Source organism: Anguilla anguilla, chromosome 16, assembly GCF_013347855.1.
Source record: "Anguilla anguilla isolate fAngAng1 chromosome 16, fAngAng1.pri, whole genome shotgun sequence".
Lineage (NCBI taxonomy): Eukaryota > Metazoa > Chordata > Actinopteri > Anguilliformes > Anguillidae > Anguilla > Anguilla anguilla.
Window position 1 is genome coordinate 28,633,750 of NC_049216.1, and position 24,794 is coordinate 28,658,543.

Sequence of the window (24,794 nt, forward strand, 5' to 3'; positions counted from 1 at the left end):
TTTAAGGGTCTGCCAGTTATTTCAGACATAATAAGGCCTCTACGCCACGTGCAGATTGCCTTCACAATAGGTCACGTACGTCCTCACAATATAGATTTTGTTAATGCAATCTCAAAATAAATTCCTTTTGTCACAGTCTCCGTTTCTGTCATAAGTGGCGTAAAGTTGAAAAGCGTATCGTCAAAACTAAGCCTCGCAATGAGCAAATACACTCAAAGAAAACTCAAGAAGAGAAAAAAAAATAATTTTCTTTCGAACGGATTAGGCTGATTTGTCCAGAGGATTCAGACATTTAGTAATGCTCCAGCACCAGCATTCGTATTTTTGTACGATCGCGGCGCTGCCACACTCTCAAACTTCCCCGGCAGTCTGCTGGGAAGCACAAAGCCGTTTTGGCAGGCGAGCACCTCCACCTAGAGCACAGCTAAAAAACAAGCTGTCAGGGATCTGAAGCGCTGCCACAGTCAATCCCAGCCCTCAGAACACATCAACATTTGACACCAATTTAGCAGCTCATTATGTGCCCATCTCCCACCGACGGAAGACTGCGCCGGTGGAAGAGGACAGACACACACACCGCTGTCCTTTTTGGCTTTTCTCTGCCAAGCTACAGCAAAGGAGCGTAAAAGCACCGCGACAGTAACTACGTACCCTGAAAGCGGAGGGGGGCCATTTCTTCGCAGACACTGCCGGCGCGGTGGTAACCGCGGTAACTGGGTAACCGAACCCCTGCTCTTCAGGAAACTTGTTTGTGATTTCCTTGTTTACACAACGGAGGGCCAAAAAAGAGTTTCTCACTTTTTACGGGCAGGATACGTGCGAGGCGATAACTGTGGCTGAGGTGCATCCTCCAGGGCTCGGTCTGCTCTGACCCGGGCCTTATCGCCCCCCCACCCCACCCCCCCGCCGAAGCTGACAGCGCAGGCTGCCGCTAGGCCTCGTCCCCAAAGTCAGCCGCCGCTCGGTTCACACGAGCGACGTTTTCCAGAAACCGGCGGAGAGGGCACGCAGACCAGCCCACCGGAGCCCCGACTCTATAAGCTTAACCTTCAGCCCCCACAGGGCAGAGCTGAACACAAAGCTGCTCTACTGAACGTGTAGCTACAGCAGAAAGACCCCACAGGGCAGAGCTGAACACAAAGCTGCTCTACTGAACGTGTAGCTACAGCAGAAAGACCCCACAGGGCAGAGCTGAACACAAAGCTGCTCTACTGAACGTGTAGCTACAGCAGAAAGACCCCACAGGGCAGAGCTGTACACAAAGCTGCTCTACTGAACGTGTAGCTACAGCAGATAGACCCCACAGGGCAGAGCTGAACACAAAGCTGCTCTACTGAACGTGTAGCTACAGCAGAAAGACCCCACAGGGCAGAGCTGAACACAAAGCTGCTCTACTGAACGTGTAGCTACAGCAGAAAGACCCCACAGGGCAGAGCTCAACACAAAGCTGCTCTACCGAACGTGTAGCTACAGCAGAAAGACCCCACAGGGCAGAGCTGAACACAAAGCTGCTCTACTGAACGTGTAGCTACAGCAGATAGACCCCACAGGGCAGAGCTGAACACAAAGCTGCTCTACTGAACGTGTAGCTACAGCAGAAAGACCCCACAGGGCAGAGCTGAACACAAAGCTGCTCTACTGAACGTGTAGCTACAGCAGAAAGACCTCACAGGGCAGAGCTGAACACAAAGCTGCTCTACTGAACGTGTAGCTACAGCAGAAAGACCCCACAGGGCAGAGCTGAACACAAAGCTGCCCCGCTGAACGTGTAGCTACAGCAGAAAGACCTCACAGGGCAGAGCTGAACACAAAGCTGCTCTACTGAACGTGTAGCTACAGCAGAAAGGCCCCACAGGGCAGAGCTGAACACAAAGCTGCTCTACTGAACGTGTAGCTACAGCAGAAAGACCCCACAGGGCAGAGCTGAACACAAAGCTGCTCTGCTGAACGTGTAGCTGCAGCAGAAAGACCCCACAGGGCAGAGCTGAACACAAAGCTGCTCTACTGAACGTGTAGCTACAGCAGAAAGACCCCACAGGGCAGAGCTGAACACAAAGCTGCTCTGCTGAACGTGTAGCTGCAGCAGAAAGACCCCACAGGCACGCTTCACTCGCCGAAGACCGCAGGAACGGACGATGAACCGCAACGCGAACTCTACATGTTCACCCGCTTTGCCATGCTGGCCACCGTTTGTGCCTGGAAATTCAGTAAAAACGTGCATTGTGACATATTGTGAAATAAAAGGGACTATAATTGCAGCATTTCTAACACTGTGGTGTTATATCACGCGGGTATCAGCAGGCTGGTAGATTTTCTTTTTTTAAACCCTACGGCCCTGGCAGCTACAAGAGAAGGAGCAAAGGTCTAACGCTATCATGAGAGAAACTAAACTCTTGGCATCAAACAAGGAACTCCAACAGACCTGGAAATGGATATAAGGCCTTTCTGTACCAGGGATTCCAGAATAATAACTGTTGTCTGATTAACCCTCATTCAGGAGCGTGGGAGGACAGGAACACTTCCATCCATCACCTTGCTTATGACAGTTTTAGGTTTTTTTCCTTCCTTTTTGGATATATCCTTCATTGCCTCAGGTGGAGCAAAAACAAGGAATATTTTTCTAAAGGTGGCCATCGATATGTGTACATATGTGCATGTATCGCTTTACCACTACAAACATCTCGGTGAATTTCGTTCATACCACTACTTTATGCCTTTTAACTGAACTGAAACCATCCGTAAATAACTGAAAAACATACGTAAATGTGTAAATATGAGGGGGAAAAAATCAAACCTTACGGTTAAAATGAAGATAGCTTAGGCTCACTTTAAAACCCAAGCTAGCACCAGATATTTTATGTGTCAAAAGATTATATATACATTGTTCTGTAATCCAAATACCTTTGTGTCAGTGCTTTAATTAGGGCCGGATAGTGTTCCTCTCATAACACTGTCAACCCATGGCCTACGGAACGTTAAGATTTCTCACATTTTAATTTATTTGTTGTTTGAATGGCGGATTGTAATGGACGGCTCCCATTCCACTTAAAAGGGTTTAAATGACCATAATTACCAGGGAAATATTCTGAAGGCTGGATTACACCTCCTTTAGAGGTACAAGGCTGAAATAAACAGCTGTCATGGTATCTGAAATTCATTATTTAAACCAGAGGACCAGAGTCCCTATAAAATGCCTCAGAGCAGCCAGAACATTTGTTAAACATGTCAAGATGGATTGTAGCATTGTCAGCGCTGGCAAATTAGTCAAACTGGCAAGGGCTTTTCTTTTAATATATATTTTTGTGAGTTAAAATGCTTACGATTTGCTGTAATCTATAAGCATCCTGTAATTAATCAACTAATTCTCTCACAGCCCCAGGTTGCTTGTAATTAAACTTCTGTAATAGCTTATTCTTTCTGCTTCAGCACCTGCATTTCATTTGTTTATTTTACCAGAGTCATAAATCTGTGCAACTGTCGAAGTGCCATAATATTAGTGCAATAATCAAAGTTAATTATCACCCCCCCACCCCCCCACCCCCCCATCCCCCCACTCTGACTCCTACTCCTCCAAACAACAATAGCTATTACAGAGATCACTCTCCCTCTCCCCAAAGATCGCAGGTTCGGCCGATTGCAGAAGGGAGCCCGGTTTGCTTCCGTGGGCCAAGCGCTGATGAGCCGCTGGTAAATGGAATGTGTGGGCAGATGTAACTGGATAAGAGGGAATAAAGGCTGCGTTAAATTAGCTATAAAAAAAATAAAAAGCTCAAACAGAGCCCACAGCTCCACCAGTCAGACTCAAACCTTTGATAAATGAACATTGGCAGCTATCATCCGCCATTGCCTGCCCGAGAGCGGGAACCACTCGAATTACATTTTTTACATTAAAAATTTCCGTTTGGCCCGAAAGCATTACACGGAGCCTGTCACGGCGGAATGAGACGACCCCCTCAGCAACCAAAAAAAAAAAAGGGGGGGCGAGGCCCTTCCGCTCACGACGCCCGCGTACGGTTCACCTGTTAGGAAACGCGACCGAACGCGGAAACGCGTACAGGCGGGATGAAGGATGAGGCCTTCTCCACGTCACAGCATTCTGACCAAATTACCTGTTGGAATGGTGGAGCAACGCGTCCTCCCAAACCTCGAAGTGCGCCTGTGGGGAAAGTTCGCGGCTCACTCACCCACTCTTTCTGGATCAGGCCGACGGCTTCGTTGGCGCGGGTCTTGTTCCGACAGGCCAGGACGACGTGAGCTCCGTGAAGGGCGAAAGACCTCGCCGTCTCAAAACCTTGAGCGCGAGAGAGAGAGAGAGAGAGAGAGAGAGAGAAAAAGCGCCAGAATAATGTTTTGAAGATTAATTATTTTTGAGATGACTTTAAGATTTACATTCCTGTTCCCACAGCTGAATCGTGGAGGGAAAAAAGGCATATGAAAGTTAAGTTACAGTCCATATCTACAATTCAGATATAACTGAAAACAGTTTTATCAATGAGAAACCCATAGGCTCTGCTTTAAAAAAAAAAAAAAGTTAATCACATGCCTCTCTCACTAAAATGATGAAACTGATTGAATTAATTTGGTTTGAAACTTCAGCAGCTACTTTACAGATAAAATTGTGAAAGACACCAAAGGCAATTTTACAAGGTATTAGGCTACTAACAATCAGAGAGGACATTGATGATATGGTGAAAAGTCACATGAATATTTGTGAAGGGACGATATATTTGCAATTATTGTTACATGGAATGACATAACAGAAACAACACAGAAGTTCTGTACACAGTGTAGTGTAGTAAAATATCTTGTCTTTCAAAATCAAACCTTTGCTACACTCTTACATCAAAGGAGCAGCGATAAGAACATTTAACCAATCAAAAAGTACTCCAGATATCCCATGGTTTTATCAATGAAAGCAGTTTATTGCCCCGATTACTTCACACATACCAACTGATCAAAAACAAAGAGACAAGGAGAAGTTTATCTTCACAGTGAAGTACTAGATGTCTGATTCCACAAGATTTTGAAGAGTACATTTAGTTTCATATAGTATTTTAATAATTTCTATAAATTACTGCACCATCTCTAAAATAATGCACAAGAGAAGGCCGTTTCTGTAACTTTAAAAGTAGATCCCAATGCTACTGCTTCAATAAACATTACATTCCTGAACTAAAAATGGATGATTGATGGTTTCTCCATTCAAAATAAAATTTGTTCAATTTTATGCTTATAAGTTCAAATCATCATATCTTGTGTATTGCACAGCTGGTGAAACTTCTGGAATTTTAATTTAACCAAACAAGCAAACAAGAAAATTAAAGAAAACTACAACAATTCTCTGGTTATATCGCAACGTGTTGTGCGTGCCTTGGAAGCAGTTCTAAACTATGATTAATGTTTAATTTTATAATTTATGTCTTACTTCTCCTGATTCTGGTGCCAGCATGTGACCCCTCAGCAATGGCACAGTGATAAGACGCAGTGTAAGAAAGCAGACATTAAATTTTGTTGGACACCATCTCAAAATAAACCACATCTGAGCTGGCATTCTGCCAACGTTTCTGAGGACGATGTGGCTTCTTAAAGCAAAACACACCAACTACAACTACAGCAGCATACAATACAAGCCAGGCTCACAAATGTAACTTGTTTGCAAAAAGATCTATGCCAAAGTACCAAAGATGCATTTAAAACTATCAGCCATCTCCTTGCAAAATGAAAATAGAGTAAGGGTTTTTAAGCAGTTTTTAAAAATCCTCCCATTTACTTTTTTTCCCCCTCAGTCTCAGCAATGTTCCATAATCCAGTTATCAGTAATTAGAAAAACTTTTGTACTCTGAAAACAGAATATAGACATTTTTTCAACATTGGGCTGGGAGACTGGGAAGTTCATCCAACAACGGGCAATATACTACATAAAGTTATATTTGGAATACTCTTGGAGTGCAAAAGGCTGTGATTCCTACACGGATCACACAAACTTGATGTAAATACCCACAACTTAAAGCTGATAGTCATGTGATGTTGACGGCAATATGACTGCGGACACACATTCACCCGAATCTCAGGTAAAAAGAGATTCTTTTTACGGTGAAGAACTGGCAGGGCTACGGTCCTCTCAAACAGAGTAATGAAAACCCCTGCTCGTTCGGTCCCGATTCTATTTTCAGCCGAAGAGGTCGAGGAGTGACACCAGTTCCCCCAGTGCAGCGCGGGGACGGCCACACACACCTGACAATTCCGGCTGATTACGCACGGGAGTCTGCGCAGCTGTCAAAACACAACGGGCCTGGTCCGCGTTCCCCCCGCACTCCCACTGAACTCCAGGACTCAGGGCAGGACGGGCACATCAAGCGGATCGCTCGTGGGACCGAAGTGTCAGCCTCCCACACGCGTGTGTGTTCCTCCCTACTCCAGGAACCGCAGGGGCACATCCGCTGCCCCGGCCAGTTTCGTCCACCAAGTCTAAAGTTACTTTCGCTGATATCCGACAGACGACAGACTGGCTGTTGCTGAGACTGTTGGCTCACACCTGACACACAATGAACGTCGGGGACGGAAAAAAAACAGAAAGTTAAGATGGCCGACGTGCTGTGTCAGCTCTTTCGTGGAATCTCCTCAATCGGGCTATCTCCTCCTCAACCTTCTAATAAGGGAGCTCTTCAGCTCCAGAGGCTGGGCTCATGTGGATGACTGGGCTCATGTGGATGTTCTGCACATTATGAGCAATGATTTTTTTCCCCCCGCAAAATACAGTATAGTGATACAAACATTGCTCTCTCAACTGTAATTAACAGCACCACATTACTACTACATTGCTCTCAGGGTTCAGATGTTAGAGGTTTTTTTCCCCCAAATCTGAATAGAGACTGATTTTGAGTTTTATCTCAAAATAAAAATAAATAACGTTGAGAGGATCATGGTTCCCAACTGCTTCCATACCTGCTACTGGTGTTAGTCAGCTCCTCAGCGTCAAAGTGAACAGGATTAAGCTTAAAAAACCAGATTAATCTGATTCCATTTTTATCACTAAATAATATGAATGAAGATGACATGCTTTCCATTGTGGCTTATCACAAGCCTAATAGCATATTTTGCTCAAACTATATTATTTAGTTTATCTGAATCAACTGTTTTAAATGTACTGTAGATATGGAAATTGTGAATCCCATACGTACAAGTAGGTGTCAGAGAAACCATTGCCCCAATCAGATTTGGTTAACAAACAAAAAAAAAAAAAACTTGCAAGGATATATTTGTGAAAACAGCTAATGTACTATAAATAAGTCTAGTCACATTATATTGTTGATGATTACACTGATTTATATAATAAAAATTATATTGTAAATTGTATTGTGCTTTAGAATGTAATTTGTGGAACACACACAAGCAACCTAGGGCTACTATCCTGTCAACTAAAGCGGCAAAGCACTCAAACATTCCCATGCATGTGCATGTGTGTGCACGCACACACACACACACACACACACACACACATCCTGATTGATAGTCTAGCCCAACACTTATAAGCAAGCTAACTGAGTCTGACACCGAAGAACTAAGACACAAAATGACAGACAGTATGTCTGATAGCACGGATTAAAATGAACTTTAATTAGATTATGTTTTAATCTGATTTTCATTAAAAGGAAAACTGGGAACACTAATTGTGAAGCGAGTGCTAAAGATCCATTAAAACTCAAAATTGGAGTGGGATTTGAAGCACTTTCTGACAAGTGAACCATGGAATTAAATTATATGACACCTTATTAGGAGTAATGCAGAGAACACTATTCATTTGCATAGATAGCTCTCTTTAGAGGACCTGAAAGTAAAAATAAAAATATTGTTTAAAAAAAAAAAAAAAGGAGCTCAGTCCACAATAAATAAATAAATTGACAAACCAACCTGTAAAGCATTTTGCTCGCACTTCAAAGCTTTGCTGATGTCATAAGAAAAACTATCATAGTGTCAGAACTGAAAACCTTCAAACTATAAAAACGTTTAGAAAATGTCACTTCAGATGTACTTGCAGATTTCCTGCATTGGTCATGACCCAGAAATTCCTAGGTCTATAAAAAGGCACTACAGTATTTGGACAGGATTCTTTAAAAAAACCAAAAAGAATGTAAGGAGAAAGTGTCAGTTTAAATATAGATTTTTTAGAAAGCAGCTCCATAAACATTACATGTTGTCTTTGACTCGTTTTACAGATCGGTTCTGGTAAAGCAGAAAATTTTTAATACATTTCTGTGGCAATTCCACACTGCCACCTCTCATAAGCAGTGGAAAAATGAGAGGAAATGCTTCCTGAAACAGCAGTCCTGATTTATGAAGTATGAAATGTTTCCAGGGTGAAGTTACACTAATGCTCAAACGTTAAAATTAAATCAAAGGGTCTCTTTTTTGCCTTAACTTTGTCTGCGTTAACTAACGTTAACCAGTATAATGCATTAAGATTGGATCACAGCTGCGGATTATTCCAAGTCTTCCTTCTGTCCCTTTGCAGCTCATTCTGAAAGAGTCAAATATAGTTGGCAAATTTTAGTCGCGCCACAGAATTCCACATTGAAATGTAGACCTAATGCCGAGAATACCTCAGCATTCGAATAGGACGGCAGCACTGGTGACACAGTGCATTTTAAAAGGCTTAAAGGCTACACACGGGTACTCTTCGGCACTAACCGCACAGGCAGGGGAAACATTACAGGTGTTTCTGACAGCCATGTTACCGCTGTAAGTCTCGACTGCGCTGTCAGGGCGAATCTTCCCGCTACACGGGTGAGGCTCGCTGCGGGGAAAAGTGCTGATCGCGGTTCCACTGTCACCGTTTTTTTTTTTTTTTTTTTTTTTCCCCCGCTCGTAACGCCTCGTGCAGCACAGCCGGGTGTCTCACGCACCTCCGCTGCGGAGGGGTCTCACTTCCCGCGCGGCGTAAGGATCTCCCGCGCGAAACGCCGCCGCCGCCGCCGTCGGAGGACGCGATCTGGCGACGCGGTTTGTTTCCGACGAGTTCGTTTCCAACTGCCCCGTAAGCTTCCTTCGCTTATTCAAACCAGGCCAGTTTCCCCGATGACAAACCACAGCCCGCATCCTCTCAGACTCAGGGGGCGATGCCGGAGCGATCATGGCGGCTGCACTTCCAGCGATTCATAAATCAGGCCACTTAGCCAATGGGCCGCGATTCACCGCCATCTCTCACTGTAGCTATTTTGAGAGTTCATTCATTATCTTGCTACAGAACCAAATATCACCACTTTACTGCGACGCAAACCTGACACAAGGATGGCCTAAGCCATTCTGCCCCCCTAGGCGAGATTGCGAACCAGGGCGGTGGGACGATTTGGGAGGAGGGGTAGCGATGGCAAACTAGGGAACCTTCATTTCATGCCCCAGCCTCTGTCTGTGTCACCAATGCCTAGAACCAGCCCGGCTTGACCATATGAACTTCATGCTGACTATGAATATACATACTGGTATAGATATACATTTTTTGGTGTAGGCTAATACAATGATTCATTTACAATACACCCTGCCTGACAGTCAAAAACATGCTAGTACAAACTGATAATACAAAAAGTAGAACAATAAGCCCTTTAGAGTAGGTGATTATTAAATATACCAATTGCTGTATCTGTAACGTGAATATTACACTCACGCTGAAGCAAGTTTTTTTCAAAGACTTCAGTGTATTCCTTATTCTCTCTCTTGAGATAAGTGATGTTTGTGAAGTGTTTCACATCGACTCTACTCAGTACTTTAAGGTCCGTCTCCTCATTTACCGCTCATCTCCTGAGTCAAACTTTTAAATACAAGCCAAGCCAAGCAACCCAGAAGCTCTGTAAATACATAAACAGTTATGAGGGCATCCATTTTCAATTAATAACAGTAGAAATAATTAGACCACTCAAACACACTTCATGCCACTGGACCCATGTGATCTCTGTGGAGCAACCCCTTTTGTTTCACTTGCATCGTTAAAGTGCCCTTTAACTTAATTGCTATACATGATTTTCATAATGGGAAAAACAAATTAAATACACCAACAACAGCGGTAACCTATGCATGGTTTAATGAAAGTAACAGTTGCCGAAGTTAATTTCTAGTAAGCGGACCGCGTGTTCCTACAACTGGCCACGCCGTGACCTTTCACCCCTGCCGTCTGCTACGGGGGACTGGGCCCAAATCCATTTCTACGAAGGTGAGCAACGGGACAAGGTTGTTTTCGCGAGTTCAGGCGGTGGAACATTAAAAGAGGTCAGCGTCGGGTTACTCTCTCCTTCTGGGCAGAAGCAGAGGCCAAGGGCCATATTAAGCATGACCGTTCTGATTGTCACACCTGGCTCCCAGTGGAAAAAAAACGTTCGCTTACCACTGAGGCAAAGCACGCGAATTGAGACCAACTCAGTATCCGCCACATAGCTACTGTATATATGATACATTCATTTAATTTAAATTCAATTCACTTAAGAGAAATTAAGAATAAATTAATTGGCTGTCTAAAAACAAACCTAAAAACCTAAAAAGTACATCTGCTCTGACACACCACTTGAGACTGCCCCTGGCTCACCTTTAAGGCTTTAACAACTATTTTATCTGTTATCACCCTTCTTCAATGGTTAAGCAATACAGATGTATTAGCATAAACAAGTACTTTTACAGCTTGACAGTAATTGGCTGCCTTGGCGTGAAACTTTACAGTGTCTTTATACCGAACACAGAAGGGCGCTACTATTTGATTATAGCCTAAGTGCTGTAACAGATTCAAGGGGTGGTGGGGTGGTGAGAGAGAATAACAAACACATTCAACTAAATTTAACAGCGTGTCAATTTTCCACTTGCAGTCCAAAGTGTGTTTTTTTTTTTTTTTATAATCCAAAGAGCAGAAGTCCCTCTGTGATTTGCAGAAGAGGCTCAGGAGAAAAGCTCCATCACAGCAGTGTTGGCACAGAGGACAGGAGAGCTGGGGCAGGTAACCCTGTAGGCAGGACCAGAACAAGCTTCACGGATTTCGATAAAGTACTTTTTCGACCGTTCCCCCCCCCCCCTCCCCGTAGCTAAGGATTATTTTCCTTTAAGTACATTAGTCCAGAATGATGAAGTGTTAATGTTTTGTTAATCTTGGACGGCAGGCTATTGGGTACTTTGGAAAGGCTGACATCTGGTTTTATTCGCCGTCCAGAGACGCTCGCGAGTCCAAGCCAATTTAGTTCTGCCGCGCGCGGTACGCTACATGCTGAAAAGGCAAAACCGTTCTATCCCTCTGACCTATGCTTTACTGACAGTGCTCGAAGAATAAACCATAATTAAACAGGGGTAGTCCTGTTTACATACTAATTAATTATCTGCCGTAAAAAAAACAGAATAAACTTGTGACTTTCAAAACGGTAACATCCTCAAGCATTACTGTGAAAGTTTCTAAGATTTTCCTAAATTTGCATACATATGCTTTTGCTGGTGTTTATGTGGTCTCTTAAGAGCTGCAAACAACAGTAACAACCATGATTCATTGAGCCAATTATATAAATGTGAAAATTGTACATAGAAAGAAGATGTTATAAAGACATAACACAACTCTCTTCCACAAACTATATCATTTTGGATATTCTGTAGTATTTCAGTGATTCAAATTGCAACTCTTTTGCTAACTCTTGCCAGTAATGTAATGTAAGGACAGACTGTAGCCTATACTTTTCCCCATTCTCACAGGGATCTCCATGATCCACAGTATTATGTAGTGACTAGAGGGCTGGTTTTCCACTCAGGAAACACTAGGACTAGCATCCAAACGGCAAAATATGGCAGTGAAATCATCTTAATCACCCATTTCATGAGTCCCTATAAGTCACAAAAAATTGCTGCACATAAAAATGGTATCATGCTGTGAAGCTACAGAGGAACACAAGGGAAGCAAAAGAAAAACTTATTATTTAGTTCTTCGCTCCCCCATTTGGAATGCTGAAATGTGATTAGAATTTCATGGAATTCCTGCCAAGTGACTGGCTAGCGCTGAAGGGAAGTATCGGGTATATGAACACCTCAACAAGATACAAGGAAGTTAATGAAAATAAAGAATCCCTACATGCAATAAAGAATCACAGGGAAATCATACTTAAAGTGTAACAGCATTGTAGGCAGCATTGCATTTCCTTCCTGACATTTTCAGACAAGTTTTATTTCTACTTCGTGGCCATCTTGTCTGTGTATGTCCATTTTTAAACTCAAGCTCTTCAGAAGAGAAAAAAGGAGAAAAAAGAGGCCAGAAGAAAGGACTGAGGTGTGAGAACGCAGAGAGTCTTAGGGTCTGTGGTGTCTTCACACTCAAAGCTTCAGAAAGTGCCTTGGTTTCTTTGAATGGTTTTACATTTTGTTTCAAGCCACATCCTGGTCCCCGCCTGACTGTGTGTAAAGACGACAGGCCTGTTGTTCTTGGATCGCATCGACAGAGAAGGTGCCAAGCAAAATGAATGGAGCTGACTGCTGCACAGGCCCTGCTTTAAGATTGACCAAACATTAATAAGTTAACCACTTTCATATGATTTCCACATTTCCCCCTTTTCTTCTTCTGAGAACTCTGATGGAGAGGCACGCTTCTGGTGACAAGTACGAGATATTTCAGAAGAGAGCACAAACCCTCTCACTTTTGAAGTGCACACAATTTGATCTGTCTTATATATGTCAAAGACACAGTTCTGCAGCTATCAAAGGAAAGGAGGAATCGGCAATGAAAACCTAAAATCCGATAGGAATCTCTCAATCCTTCAAATCTGTGTGCGTTGTTCCATATACTCACAAATGCACATGCAACAGTGAATGTAATTGATGTAATGTTAATATTAGAAGTCTACTGAATCAAACTCCAAAAAATAGTTAAATGCTTTATTGCCAGATAACGCACCGGTCCACCATCCAATAAACACCTTGAAGCTCTGAATTTAAGAATCAGTGCTCATTATTAATAAGAATCATTATTTTAATAACACGGCTCATGCTTTTTACATGACTATTTGGCTAACCTTTGTCAATAACACTAATGAAAAGAATAATTTCCCAACATTCTGAAAATGCTTTTTGCTAACTGTGTCCTATAACAGATTTCATCTGCCTTGTTAACAACATTATCTGGAATCAAATCAATACGCATAGTGAAAAATGCAGCTGGTAAATTTACATTTGTAGAAGTGTGGAAAGAAAAAACCTGAAGGATTTTTTTGTAGCATCATGTTTTGAGTGTGGTAAAAACATTATGTGTAGTTTGCTAATGTTAATGTAATAGGCCCAATGCAATGCAGATTAATGACAAACGCATTACCATAATATTGGGCAATTATTATCAGTGCAAAATCCATATGACTAGTCTATACATTGCAGCATACTAGAGGACTTCAGTATTACACTATCTGACTTATAAACCTGAGAACAACAGCATTACAATAGAGCAGATAAGCATCCAAAATGGCCTGGTTTACTGCACATTTGAATCCATCTGTACTGCAGCTCCAGTACCACACAATACAAACCCACGAGTGTATGTATGTATTTCCATAAGGAAATCCTGTTCTTTAACATGAGCTTCACCTATTCGGGGCCAAATATGGCACGGATGAGAATGTACACAATGCTCAATTTTATTCACCACTCCACAAGACACAGTCCCAGGTAATTAAGATGCAGTCTGGAAAATCTATCCCGACTCGTTCTGTGATATGAAAGGACTTTATCAACGCAGCTGGGTCATAAATAATACCTAAACAACTAAAAAGTTTCTAAGTCATTGTTTAGAAAAAGAATTTGCGGAAGAAAGAACCAATCATTGGTCGTTGGCCTCAACTGCGAGTTTGCTTCCTGTGGTAGTAACTTCTCAGCATGTGGTAAAGTTTGTCTCGATCCTTACTCTGGAAAATAATCTACATCTACTCTGGAAAACTGGAAAGAAATCCACTACATCTCACAAACCTTTAACTCAGTGATAAGGGAGACTAAATTTGAAGTTGGCAGGCTCAATTCACGTGAATATTCTTAGAGCTGTAAACTGACCTGAGGCCAATGACCTTTAAAATTGGCCAGAAATGGTCTGAGATGCAGAACGCTCTCTCTCCGTGATCATGAATGTTTACTAATGGATATATTCTGAACTCCTTTAATGCAGAGACATGTCACTGTACATTTCCAGAAGCTTCTATGAACTTTCTGGGAATTTAAACTTAATGCTCAATTGCACTTGAATGATTCTATTTCTATGCAATTACTCAGCGTGATCAAATTTTATCAGCCGATTTCTTGAAAATAGGCGGTGGTTATAAAGTATAAACTGCTGCTCTGTCTTGGCAGTATAATATTCGAGTGATTATTAAATTACTCTTTGTCTCCTTTTGATGGCAACTGTACTTTGCAAATTATGTCTTGTACAATTTCCACTTCTAATTATTTTATGAGGCATTTCCAAAGCTTAGTACCAATTGGATCATTTGTCATCTATAAGAACAACAAAAGAACACAGCATCCCACATCACATACGTTGATTTAAAACAGCAACCCATAAGCACAAATTGTTCAAGTACCTATCAACCAAACCAGCTATTTGCATTTTCAGTGTGTTGAGAAATGTAATATGCTTTAATTAATAATCAATCATTGTTTCAATTTATCACTTCACACACATGCACACACACACACACACACACAGACAAGTACAAACACACACAGACAAGTACAAACACATACACACACAAACAAACACTCATGGGGCACTGCAGTCAAGATGAAGCATTTAAACTCACACTGTAGCATCACAGTGGATACTGTCAGGTAGTTAGAGAGCAAGAGAAAGAGTCAGGGGTTCATTTCAAATAGGCATCTGATATTGCCAACAACGCCACACTGATTCAGTAGCCTAGAAGCTGGAACACGAGGTCTAGAACACCAGAATAACAAGATTCAACCATGTAATATGGCAGAAAGCAAATATCTCTGTCCTTTGTCAATGAGACTTTGTGACTCCACTTTAAAGGAATATGCTGTTTTTATTTTATAAACTTATGTGGGTGATAAACCTATGTGCAATTTCAAAGCCATTGCTACATAAAATGTATTGAGAGGGCACTTTGTTGATTATAGAAGTTAATTATTTGACTATTTTGTTTATTATGGCAAACAAAAATGCAGAAAAACGTGCTTTAGAGAGGCAGTGACTGTGACTGCAGGGTCTCTCACCTGCAGTCAATTAGTAAAAATAGAGAAATCTCTCTCCAAACCACTTCACACAGCAATTCCTCTTCCATATGCAAGGGACAGGCCTGCGGTATCCGACAGTAATAAGTGCAGCACTGCCTCGGCTAGCTGTAAGTTAACAGGAAAGCTTGCACCCCCATTAAGATTTGCCTGTTCCAAATAATCCGTAATGTTTTCTCAAAAAAAAAAAAAAAAAAAGCAACAATATATGCATTATTGTGGCCGGGAAACATACTTATATCTAATTACAGTCCCAAACATCCAGGACATGTGCTGTGCTGTGCGGGTGGGGAGGCAGAACGTGAGCCGGCTTTAATTGGAAACATCTCCGATATTGAAATCTGGATTTTCCTTCATCTACACCGGAGGAAACGGAAAAATTACAATAAAAAATAATGAAGGGCCGCAGTCGAAGTTGTCCGAACCCGGGGTGTTTCCGAGGATGCCGGTCTGTAATGGAGCAAACGGCTTGTAATAGATGAGGGCTTCAGCCAGGGAGAACGATGTAGCCCAGCAGAAGACGGGGGGGTGGTGGAAGGGGGGGGTTACAGCATTTCTGATTTTCGGTTATGCGCCGTATATATCTGCCGATGCGTGGGCCGGACAGGTATATATACCCCCCCGCGCCCAGAAGGGGTTCTAATTTGACCCATTAATAACGCGGAGGTTCCATTTGTATCGGCGAAAGGGTTGTCACCCGAAAGTGAAACGTATCGTTTGTAATTACGGGCGTGCGGACCGCGGCGTTCCGCCCGAGCGGGCCGGGGCGGGCCCCGTTACCCGCCCTCCCGCCGCGCTCCCGCCGAGCGGCTCTGCGTTGCCCTTATGGTCTCCATCTTTGACCCTCTGTGACCACTTCCAACTCCCACCACAATTTTTCATCATGCCCTTTGATTGCCGGTCGCCATGTCCCCACCATGACTTACCCCCACCCTACCACCCCCCCCCCCACCCCCCCCCCACCCTAGCTTGGAGGAAGGCTATTTTTATCACTGTCATCGAAAACCCGGACATCCACGGAAACTATCCTGCCCCTACAATCCCAAAAAAAAAAAAAACTGCAGCTCGTACAGATCTATACAGTACTTGACTTCATATAATAACAGTGTAATTGTTTGACGAAGCCGTAAACTTTATTTACACGTACATAAATGTGTGTTTTCAACGTCCCCCGTACTCCCCCCACTTCAGTTATATCGAAGCTGTAATCATTATTGAACCTTTGGGCCCAGATGTAATTTTCTTGCATGTTACAACAGGTTTCGGGCCGTGCATTGTGAATTTCATCCAAGGTTGATAAAGTTCAATAATTTGACTAACCAACCATGTGTGGTATTCATTACAGGCCCGATAAACAGATTCATCAAAAAGGACATGAAATGCACATTATAAAAATCTGATTCCATTTCCTCAGCTGCTCTTTCACCATTACAATTACCGCAAGCAATGACAGCCCTTTGGTAAAAACCAGTCCGGACAATAAAAAAAAAAATAAAAAATAAAAAAAGAAAGACCAAGAAAAGGAAGGGGGGGAAAAAAAAAAACCCCACACGTCGCCTCCATCCTTTCCTCGAGACTTTTTATTTTATTTAACTATATCCTCATTGTATGCATTATGCATTCCCCCACACTCACACTGGTTCAATGGCTCACTGCTCTTGGATTAGCAATCAGGGGTCCTTATTCACAAACAGCGGTGCTGCAAACGTGTGGGGCTGCGATCCATTTAAAACCAGTTATGCCTCGCGAGTGTGACGCAATTTAGCGATCACCTGCAAAAGTCAAGCCGCGGGTTTTTAAACCGAGGACGTCGCATTCATTTCTCTTTCACTGAACCATTTTAAGGGTCCTGTGATAGGGGGAAAGAAATTGACTGGAGTGTTTGAGCAGGCCACTGAAACACTACTGCAGCGGAGCACAAATTACCGACAAAAAAAAACACAACAAAATCTATTAAAAAAACCTACTGGTAGAGAAATGACTCATTCAGCACGTGATGCTTTCTATCATGAATCCTGTCATTGTCCTTTTTTTTTTCGCGTCCAGAGCAAATACACTTTGTCTGGTCCCTCTGGTGGAGCCTCGACCAAATTCAGAGACAATAGCGGATTCAGATCATGTAGTTTGTGCGTGGAAAGCTTCCAGGTCTCGACAGTGCAGGACGCAGAGCGGGGGGTAGTTTCCAGAAAAATTCCAATTAAAGACGGAATAAATCAGACCTCTGCACCCGCATTCCAATAACAATCACCCCCCCCCCCTCCCCCCGCCCCACAAATCTGCGCTTTCATAACAAATTTGCTTTAAGAAGCATTTGGGAACCCATGACCTCCCAAGTAAAGGAGAAATGATGAAGAATCATTATCCTCCACAAATTTTCAAACATGATTCAATTATTTTATTCTGTTTGGTTGATTTATTTTTTAATAGCACTAAAGCACTAAAATCACAGTGGAGGAGAAAGGACAAGGTCACAGACTATGTCACCATACTGCTCAGGAGATGCATTCAAAAAACATTAATACAATAAAGTAAGATCCTTCTGTCAGGGAGATTATGACATTTGGTTCCTAAACCAGAGTAAATATCAATAATCAGAAGAGCACAGCTTTCATCTTGCTATATAGAGATATATTGATAAATAAAAACGAACATAAATATATACATTTAAAAAAGGCACACATATATCAATGTTCATACTGTCCTTTCACTGTGACAGGGTGAAATTCTCATTTTTACTCCATGACCATCACGCACGTATCATACATCATGCTCTGACCCACGATGCACCTGACCACTCTGAACCCAGGGAGATATTCCACCCGCGAAAATAACAGAAACATAAACGCGAACGTAGCTAACCGCGTCAGAGTTAAGCGGCAGGTGCACCACAGAACTACAATAACAGAAATCATTAGCGGATTCCAGCTCATCATCGCTCTCTCTTCCACAAAGGAACAAACAAAAAAGCTTCACAGACTCAGAAGCCATTCCGATGCTGGCAGCAGTGCGTTAAGGGCAAACTGCAGGGCTGACCCCGGGAAGGTAAATAACTTTTTGTTAGTTCAATAGAAGAGAATTAAGGAAATCGCAGGAGAAGGTCTGTTAATGGGGATGAATGGGAGGCATCAAGGAGGGTCAAAAGAACCACAGGATCAATGTTGAAGTACAGGTGTACCACAACACTATGGGAGAGTGTGTGCATTTAATGGGGAGAAAGAGGGGGGGGGGGGGGAAAGAGAGAAAGTACGGTTACAAGCCACCATTTATTTCCATTACGACAATTAAAGGTCTAAGGACCAGCCGTAGTGGTTTCAAATTATGCAGGAAACCGAACGAAAGACTAATGCAATGTATCTGCAGAGGGGATTCCTCAGCAAACGCTGCCCTGTGCTCTTAAAAAGAAAACACATTCTCACACCCCCGGAGCTCTGTGCGAACATTCAACTCTTTTCAGCTTGAAAAGACGAGTAAAATTGCAACAAGATGGCAGTTTATTACGGCGTATGCAAAATATATCCGAAATTATCATAATGATTTTTTCTTAGGAAGAATATCTTCGTCATAGAAAAAAAAAAACATAATGTGTGGCCTTAAACAGAATATTAAATTAATATGCTCCAAGCGTCAACCAAATCGGCAGACGAACATTTCACAAACAGGCCATTCTGATGTCAAAGAGCACACTACCGGTGGCAATTACTATTGACACATCTTGTTAATTGTAGCTGAATAATTAATTTAGTTCCTCAACAAGAGGAAGGTATAAAGGTGAGTCAAATATATGCGCCCGGCATTTCTGCCTCATTACAGTGAGGCCTGGAAACTACTGCAGCTCAAATCATGCATTCAAATTGACATTCATTTTTATTTTCCGATTCTGTGGATGTTGATCCTCCTGATTCTATGTGACATTCATGGCCAACAGAAACTACTCAAATTGAAGAATATGAATAAAAGAAATGATTCCTACCGTAAGAATCATAATATGGGCTATAGCATACAATTCTACATAAACATGTAAAAACACACACCTTTAAGATCTGTAAAATGGATAGGCCAACGATGTGCAAAATATCTGAATGCAGGTACATACAAACATACTGTAGTACACGGTTGTATAATTACGAGTCACAAATAATGTGAAAGAGCTTGACTGCCCTCTGCTGGACTGCTAAGGCATTCAATAGGTAAATCCAGATAATCCAGAAAAGTGTTTTTCATATTAAAACAAACAAGCAAAATGCTGTTCAGATTGAACACATCGGTAAGATATATGTAGTATTTCCAAAACACCACCCAAGTAATTATTGTATGTGTACAAACACCAAATGAATACAGCTTTTTCTTGAAAGCATAGTCCTGTAATACACTTCTGCATCATGTACAGATACATGCCTGCACATGAAACTGGATTCGGACTGGGCGGCTCTGTTTCAAATGTAAATTACCATGGTTGAACAGCATGACTAACGGTAACACAAGCAAAACCCTGAAATTCCAAACACTATTTTTTTCACCCCTCCATGACTGTAGCATAGTCATAATTATGTTGGACATGAAATAAACATCAACGAGGCGATATTTCAGTACGAGGTAAAAAACTGAAAACATAAACAATGACACCGATGCCTACTTCATTTCCCTCTGAGAGTCATTATCTCTTTCTGCGTTGTAATAAACTGTAATGCGACATAAATTTATGCCTGGCACCTGCAATAATTTACGCTAAGAGAACAAGGAAATGCAGAGCTGCCAGACTCATTATATCATTAGCTATGCATTCACGGCATTCAATCAAGACGTTTACAGCAGCTAACAATGACATCAAATTCAGAGTGGCTAATGAATTCTATTAATTCCATGTACTATATAGAGGTGTAATTGGGAGAGTTTAAGTAGATCATTGAAGAGGTTATGTTGACAAATGCTCTCCTTTCAAAAGCCAGGAACAGGCGCCAGAAATGCCGTGGTAAGGCCATCTATGAGGCAACATCGCCACCCAGTGGATTAAATCAGTACTATACCTCAACTTCAGTGCTGCTCCTCCTTTTGTCTTAACAACACCAATTTTAATTTTCCACTGCGGTAAAAATTCTTCAGTGACGTGTAAATGATCCAGTCCGTGTGAGTAATGTTTCCCCCCAAAGAGTTACTGTATTTAAGTCACACCATTACTGTGAAAACAAACCAAGAGGACAGCAATCGGATGGGGATTCCGTGGGATTTCAGTGAGCGAAACCCAGTGGGGTCCGAGCACTCACCGATGCCCGAGTTGGCCCCTGTGATGACCACCACCCTGTCCGAGAGGTCGCGGCCCTGCAGGATCTCCAGAGCAGGGGTGTTGGCGTCGTAGCGTTTGGGCTTGTGCTGCACGTCCTCCACGGTGAACGCTTGCCGGGGGTCAAAGTACGTGGTCCGCTTGTTAATGTGACTGCAGGAGAGACAGAGACACGGGTGATTACTGATCTATTGTAACAGACCTATACAGTCCCCCACAGCTGCTCAGTAGGCAAAGGGCCATGGTATGAGCGCAGGCTGGTCCTATGGGCTAGACATTGTAGGCTGTAGTTCTGAGCCTAGCCTAGAGCAGTGGCCATTAAGGACTGGGGACACATTGTTGTTAGACATAAATTTCTTTGTCTGGCAAGTATGATGGTGGGTCTTCATCAGTAAACCAGCCAGGGTTCCTCAGTGTACCACAGCATGGGTTTATCTCTGTGATGAAACACTCGCAGGCTACCGGCAAGGCACGCCTCTACTCTGAGCACTCGCTGCCAAGACCAGGCTGGACCCTAAAACCAGACCCTTAAGAATTCAAAGGTTTTAAAAAAACGAATGGAGTAAAATGCACAGTACTGCATAATAAATGTGCCACGTGCCATAAATTCACAGAAAAGTACAGTTAATACACACTGGAATGTGGATACGCAGAACGCCCAGTAAAAGGGATAACAATAGAAGCATTGCTTCGCCTCACGCTGACGGTGTCAGCTGTCTTATGAAAGGGTTGTAGTTTGTGCTTTTTTCTCATCCTCGGCAGCCCAGATGAATGAAGAGGGACCTGCCATCACACAAACTGGCAGGACTCTAAATATACCGGAAGCATTATTTCTGTTAAATTAATTACACACTCAGCTACATAACATTTGCTGACCTGCAACATCCACAAGACATCTATATGCATTTACATACAAAATGCTTTTAGCTGAAACATGCATAGATCAGCAGGTGATTTAGGTTTTATTGAGAACACACAGTAAAAATGTAAACTGCTTCTGAATCAGTTTTTTTTAATACGTTAGTGACACCAGATTTAATACCTATACAGGCCTCTGCAGCCAACACGCTTGAATTTAAAAGGAAATGGTGACTCACTCAACATAGAAGACTTGGCCTTTGTCATCTGTTTCTTGTTCCCATCCATACGGTAAATCTGCAACAAAAAATTGAGGCCCATCCACTCAGTTATTAATGACTCAAAGTATTTTTTTTTTTTTTTTTTTTAAACAACAACAGCACTTAATTATCATCTGCTATATCATTTGTTAAAAGCAAATTAGCCAATAAGGAGCTTATCTTTGCAGTTCTAAACTACCATTATTAAACTAAACTACTAGCTATGTATCGCAGACACAGATTAAGCTTAGTCTCAGACTAAATATAGTTTTGTGTGGAGAATCTCCATTTGAAATTAAAATAAGTCTAGGACTGGGCTTAATCTGTGTCTGCAAAACTGGCCCATAAACTATTGCTGAAACAAGTGATATCATTAGTCCACTCATATACATATTCACAAGTTCACGTCTGATTGGCAGCTCACTAAATGGTCACACTGCTGATTGGCTGAAATGTAAACGCCATGTTAATTACACAAGGTACATGGTCTCCAATGACCAACGCCAAAAAGGCAGAAAAATAACTTTGTTGCTTCCAGGGGGAAGAAATGAAATCAACTGAATAATATAGGCTTAAAATCACATCATTAGTCTCACTTGGTTCTTTACAGTACATTTGTTCAGATAAATGTTGAGCAGTTGGACAGAGCAAAACAAAGATTAAATGTGAGATGTATAATGACAAAAAAAGAACCAAAAAACCCTTAGAAAATGCACACATCCGATTGATTTGTTTGAACAGACGGTTTTGGTGAATGGTGGTTAAAACAGCCAAGCACACCGCCAGCTGCAGGCCCTGAGGTGTCTACAGTGTGTCATCAACAAGGACAGGCTCGATGGTTCCAAGCAGGTACCTAACGCAGCACCACACCACTGAGGCACAGAATTTCTGTGCTCACAGGTGAAATCATGGACTAAGACAGAACTGGTTCCCTTGCATGGATTACATTTGGGTTACATTTGAGTTGGAAAACAACATGTCAGACGATACAGAAGGAGACACAGGACCATCAGGACCTTGTATTGCATAGTGTTATCACCTCTATCTCCCCCTACCTGGAATTACCCAGACTGATTAACAGAGCACTCTCAAAATGAATTTCTGCTACTCCTCTACAAGACCAACTCTCAAGGTAGTAACCACCAAACCAAACTGTGTTGAAGGCTACATCTTGCATGCCACATGTTAATTTTATTTTACAGTGAGAATTTGAAAGACATTCCAAACACCTGTAATTGTCTTGAAATTAAAACATAACCAGAGGTACAGCTATCAAGGAATGTACATTTTCCCATGAAATAGCTAAGTATTCTGAAATGTAATAATATTCTGAAATTTAAAAAGTGTCTATGGTGTGATACTGAATGATACCCTACAACGTTCAACTAAGGAAAAACACAATTTAGTCATGAACAACAGCTTAGTCATTTGCTCCCATAAAATGTCATAGTCATTTGAAATGTTCATTCATAAATCTACTGTCACTCTGCTCTAACTTAATAGTTAAATAGTTAAATTTGATCTATAAATAAAATTCTATATCAGTCAATTCACAAATCTAAACAAACTTTCATGAACAGGTTCCCTCAAATACATTAGGAAGCCATTTAGCTATAACATCAGCTCATTCACGTGTTTTAACACATTATAATCTCAAACCCAGGATTACAGACAAAACAAGTGCCAGATCGGAGTGCAGAGATGTGCCCAACAGCCATGTCCAATCCCAAATGTGCACAAGCTGACTTTGACAAGGAGTCCTACTGGGCCACAACTGGCCATAGCATCACACAGTGTATAATAGCTCAGACAATTTACAGGCATAATAACTTCAGTTAGTAGGAAATTCTTTGCCTTATTGTGCAATAGTAACTTCTCTGGGGTAAAAGTCTTCAAAATTACACAGACTATTTTTACAATAAGGTCCATTTGGCAGCAGTGCCTCAATAGCACAGCATCAAAAGGCCCCAAAGAACAATTCAATTGGGAAAAAATGATCAGCACCAGTTTAGCTTTAAATTTCCCCTCCAACATTGCTGAAACTTTTGTGTAACTTACTATTAATCACAAGTTAGGTCCTGTGTACACAGATATGTTTCATTATTTATAACGGTTTTAATGATTTTCAAATACAGGAGTCAAATACAGGAAAAACTGTGCCTTGTCCCAAATCCTCTAAAATGTAAAGCACCTTGTCACTTTTCAATACATTAATATAACTGACATCACTCAAACCCAATTTAAAGACTTTTACAACCAATCACTGAAAATGAAACCCCACCAAAGTTTTTAATTTGCACTGCAGAATCACCAAATCCAAAGCTGCCATCAGTTTTCAAACTTAAAATTCCACACTAAACTAAGTTTTCAGATGACGGATTAACATATGTGAGTATATAGCATGTTGTTGTCAATGTCTGTTTATATTTTCTGAAATTATAGGCCACTAACATACAGTTCAATGACATAATCAACATCAGTCATTGAACTGTAGGAAAAATACAATTTTATTCCATATTTAATAGATAATATTTCCTATGCTGGTGTGCTCTGACAGGTATGAAATGGACATTTTTACTTTCTAGAGAACAGTTAACAAAAGACATCAACAAGACCAACCTCCAGCACAACGTCGCTTTTTCCCGGTCTTTGGATGTTCCCACTGCGTCTTCATCTCATCGTGGCTAAAAGCAGAACATATTTACTGTGTACATTAAATAGTACATTGTTTCTGTATCTGTAAAATGTACCTTTGACGTTTGAAACAAGGAAGTCACTGACTGCTGATTAGCTAGCTATATAGTTAGCTACTTAACTATATTTAAAATAATTCCACAACTGACTATTTTACTTGGGGGCTGTCCCACTGAAAGACAAACTACTCCATACACCAAGCATCATATTGACCAGGAAAGTGGTCGCTTACTTTGCATAGTAAACCCATCCATCCTTTGTAGTTCTCTCTTCCCAGCCGGGAGGTAATTCGTCTTCACTATCGGTATCATCCAAACCTGCATATTTTAGTGCTGCCATGGAGCTTTACTGTTGGAACCAATATATATTTGTATAAAATTAGGATTAACAACAGTTCCGATCATACACCTGCACTACACTGAACTCGAGATTCACGTTGCACTAGTGTTTTTATCCAGCAGTTCCGGAAT

General features: G+C 41.8%; 1 protein-coding gene across 1 annotated transcript in view; it reads right to left on the reverse strand.

Annotated features, from left to right (window-relative positions):
- Positions 1-24,794, reverse strand: part of wwox (WW domain containing oxidoreductase) — a 305,089-nt gene extending 280,295 nt beyond the window's left edge. The window contains exons 1-5 of the mRNA XM_035395673.1: positions 24,557-24,794; positions 24,250-24,314; positions 21,610-21,667; positions 20,496-20,665; positions 4,185-4,291 (exon numbers count right to left, since the gene is read on the reverse strand). Of these exons, the coding sequence (XP_035251564.1) occupies positions 4,185-4,291; positions 20,496-20,665; positions 21,610-21,667; positions 24,250-24,314; positions 24,557-24,663 (507 nt within the window). The 5' untranslated portion in view covers positions 24,664-24,794. The remainder of the gene's footprint in view (positions 1-4,184; positions 4,292-20,495; positions 20,666-21,609; positions 21,668-24,249; positions 24,315-24,556) is intronic.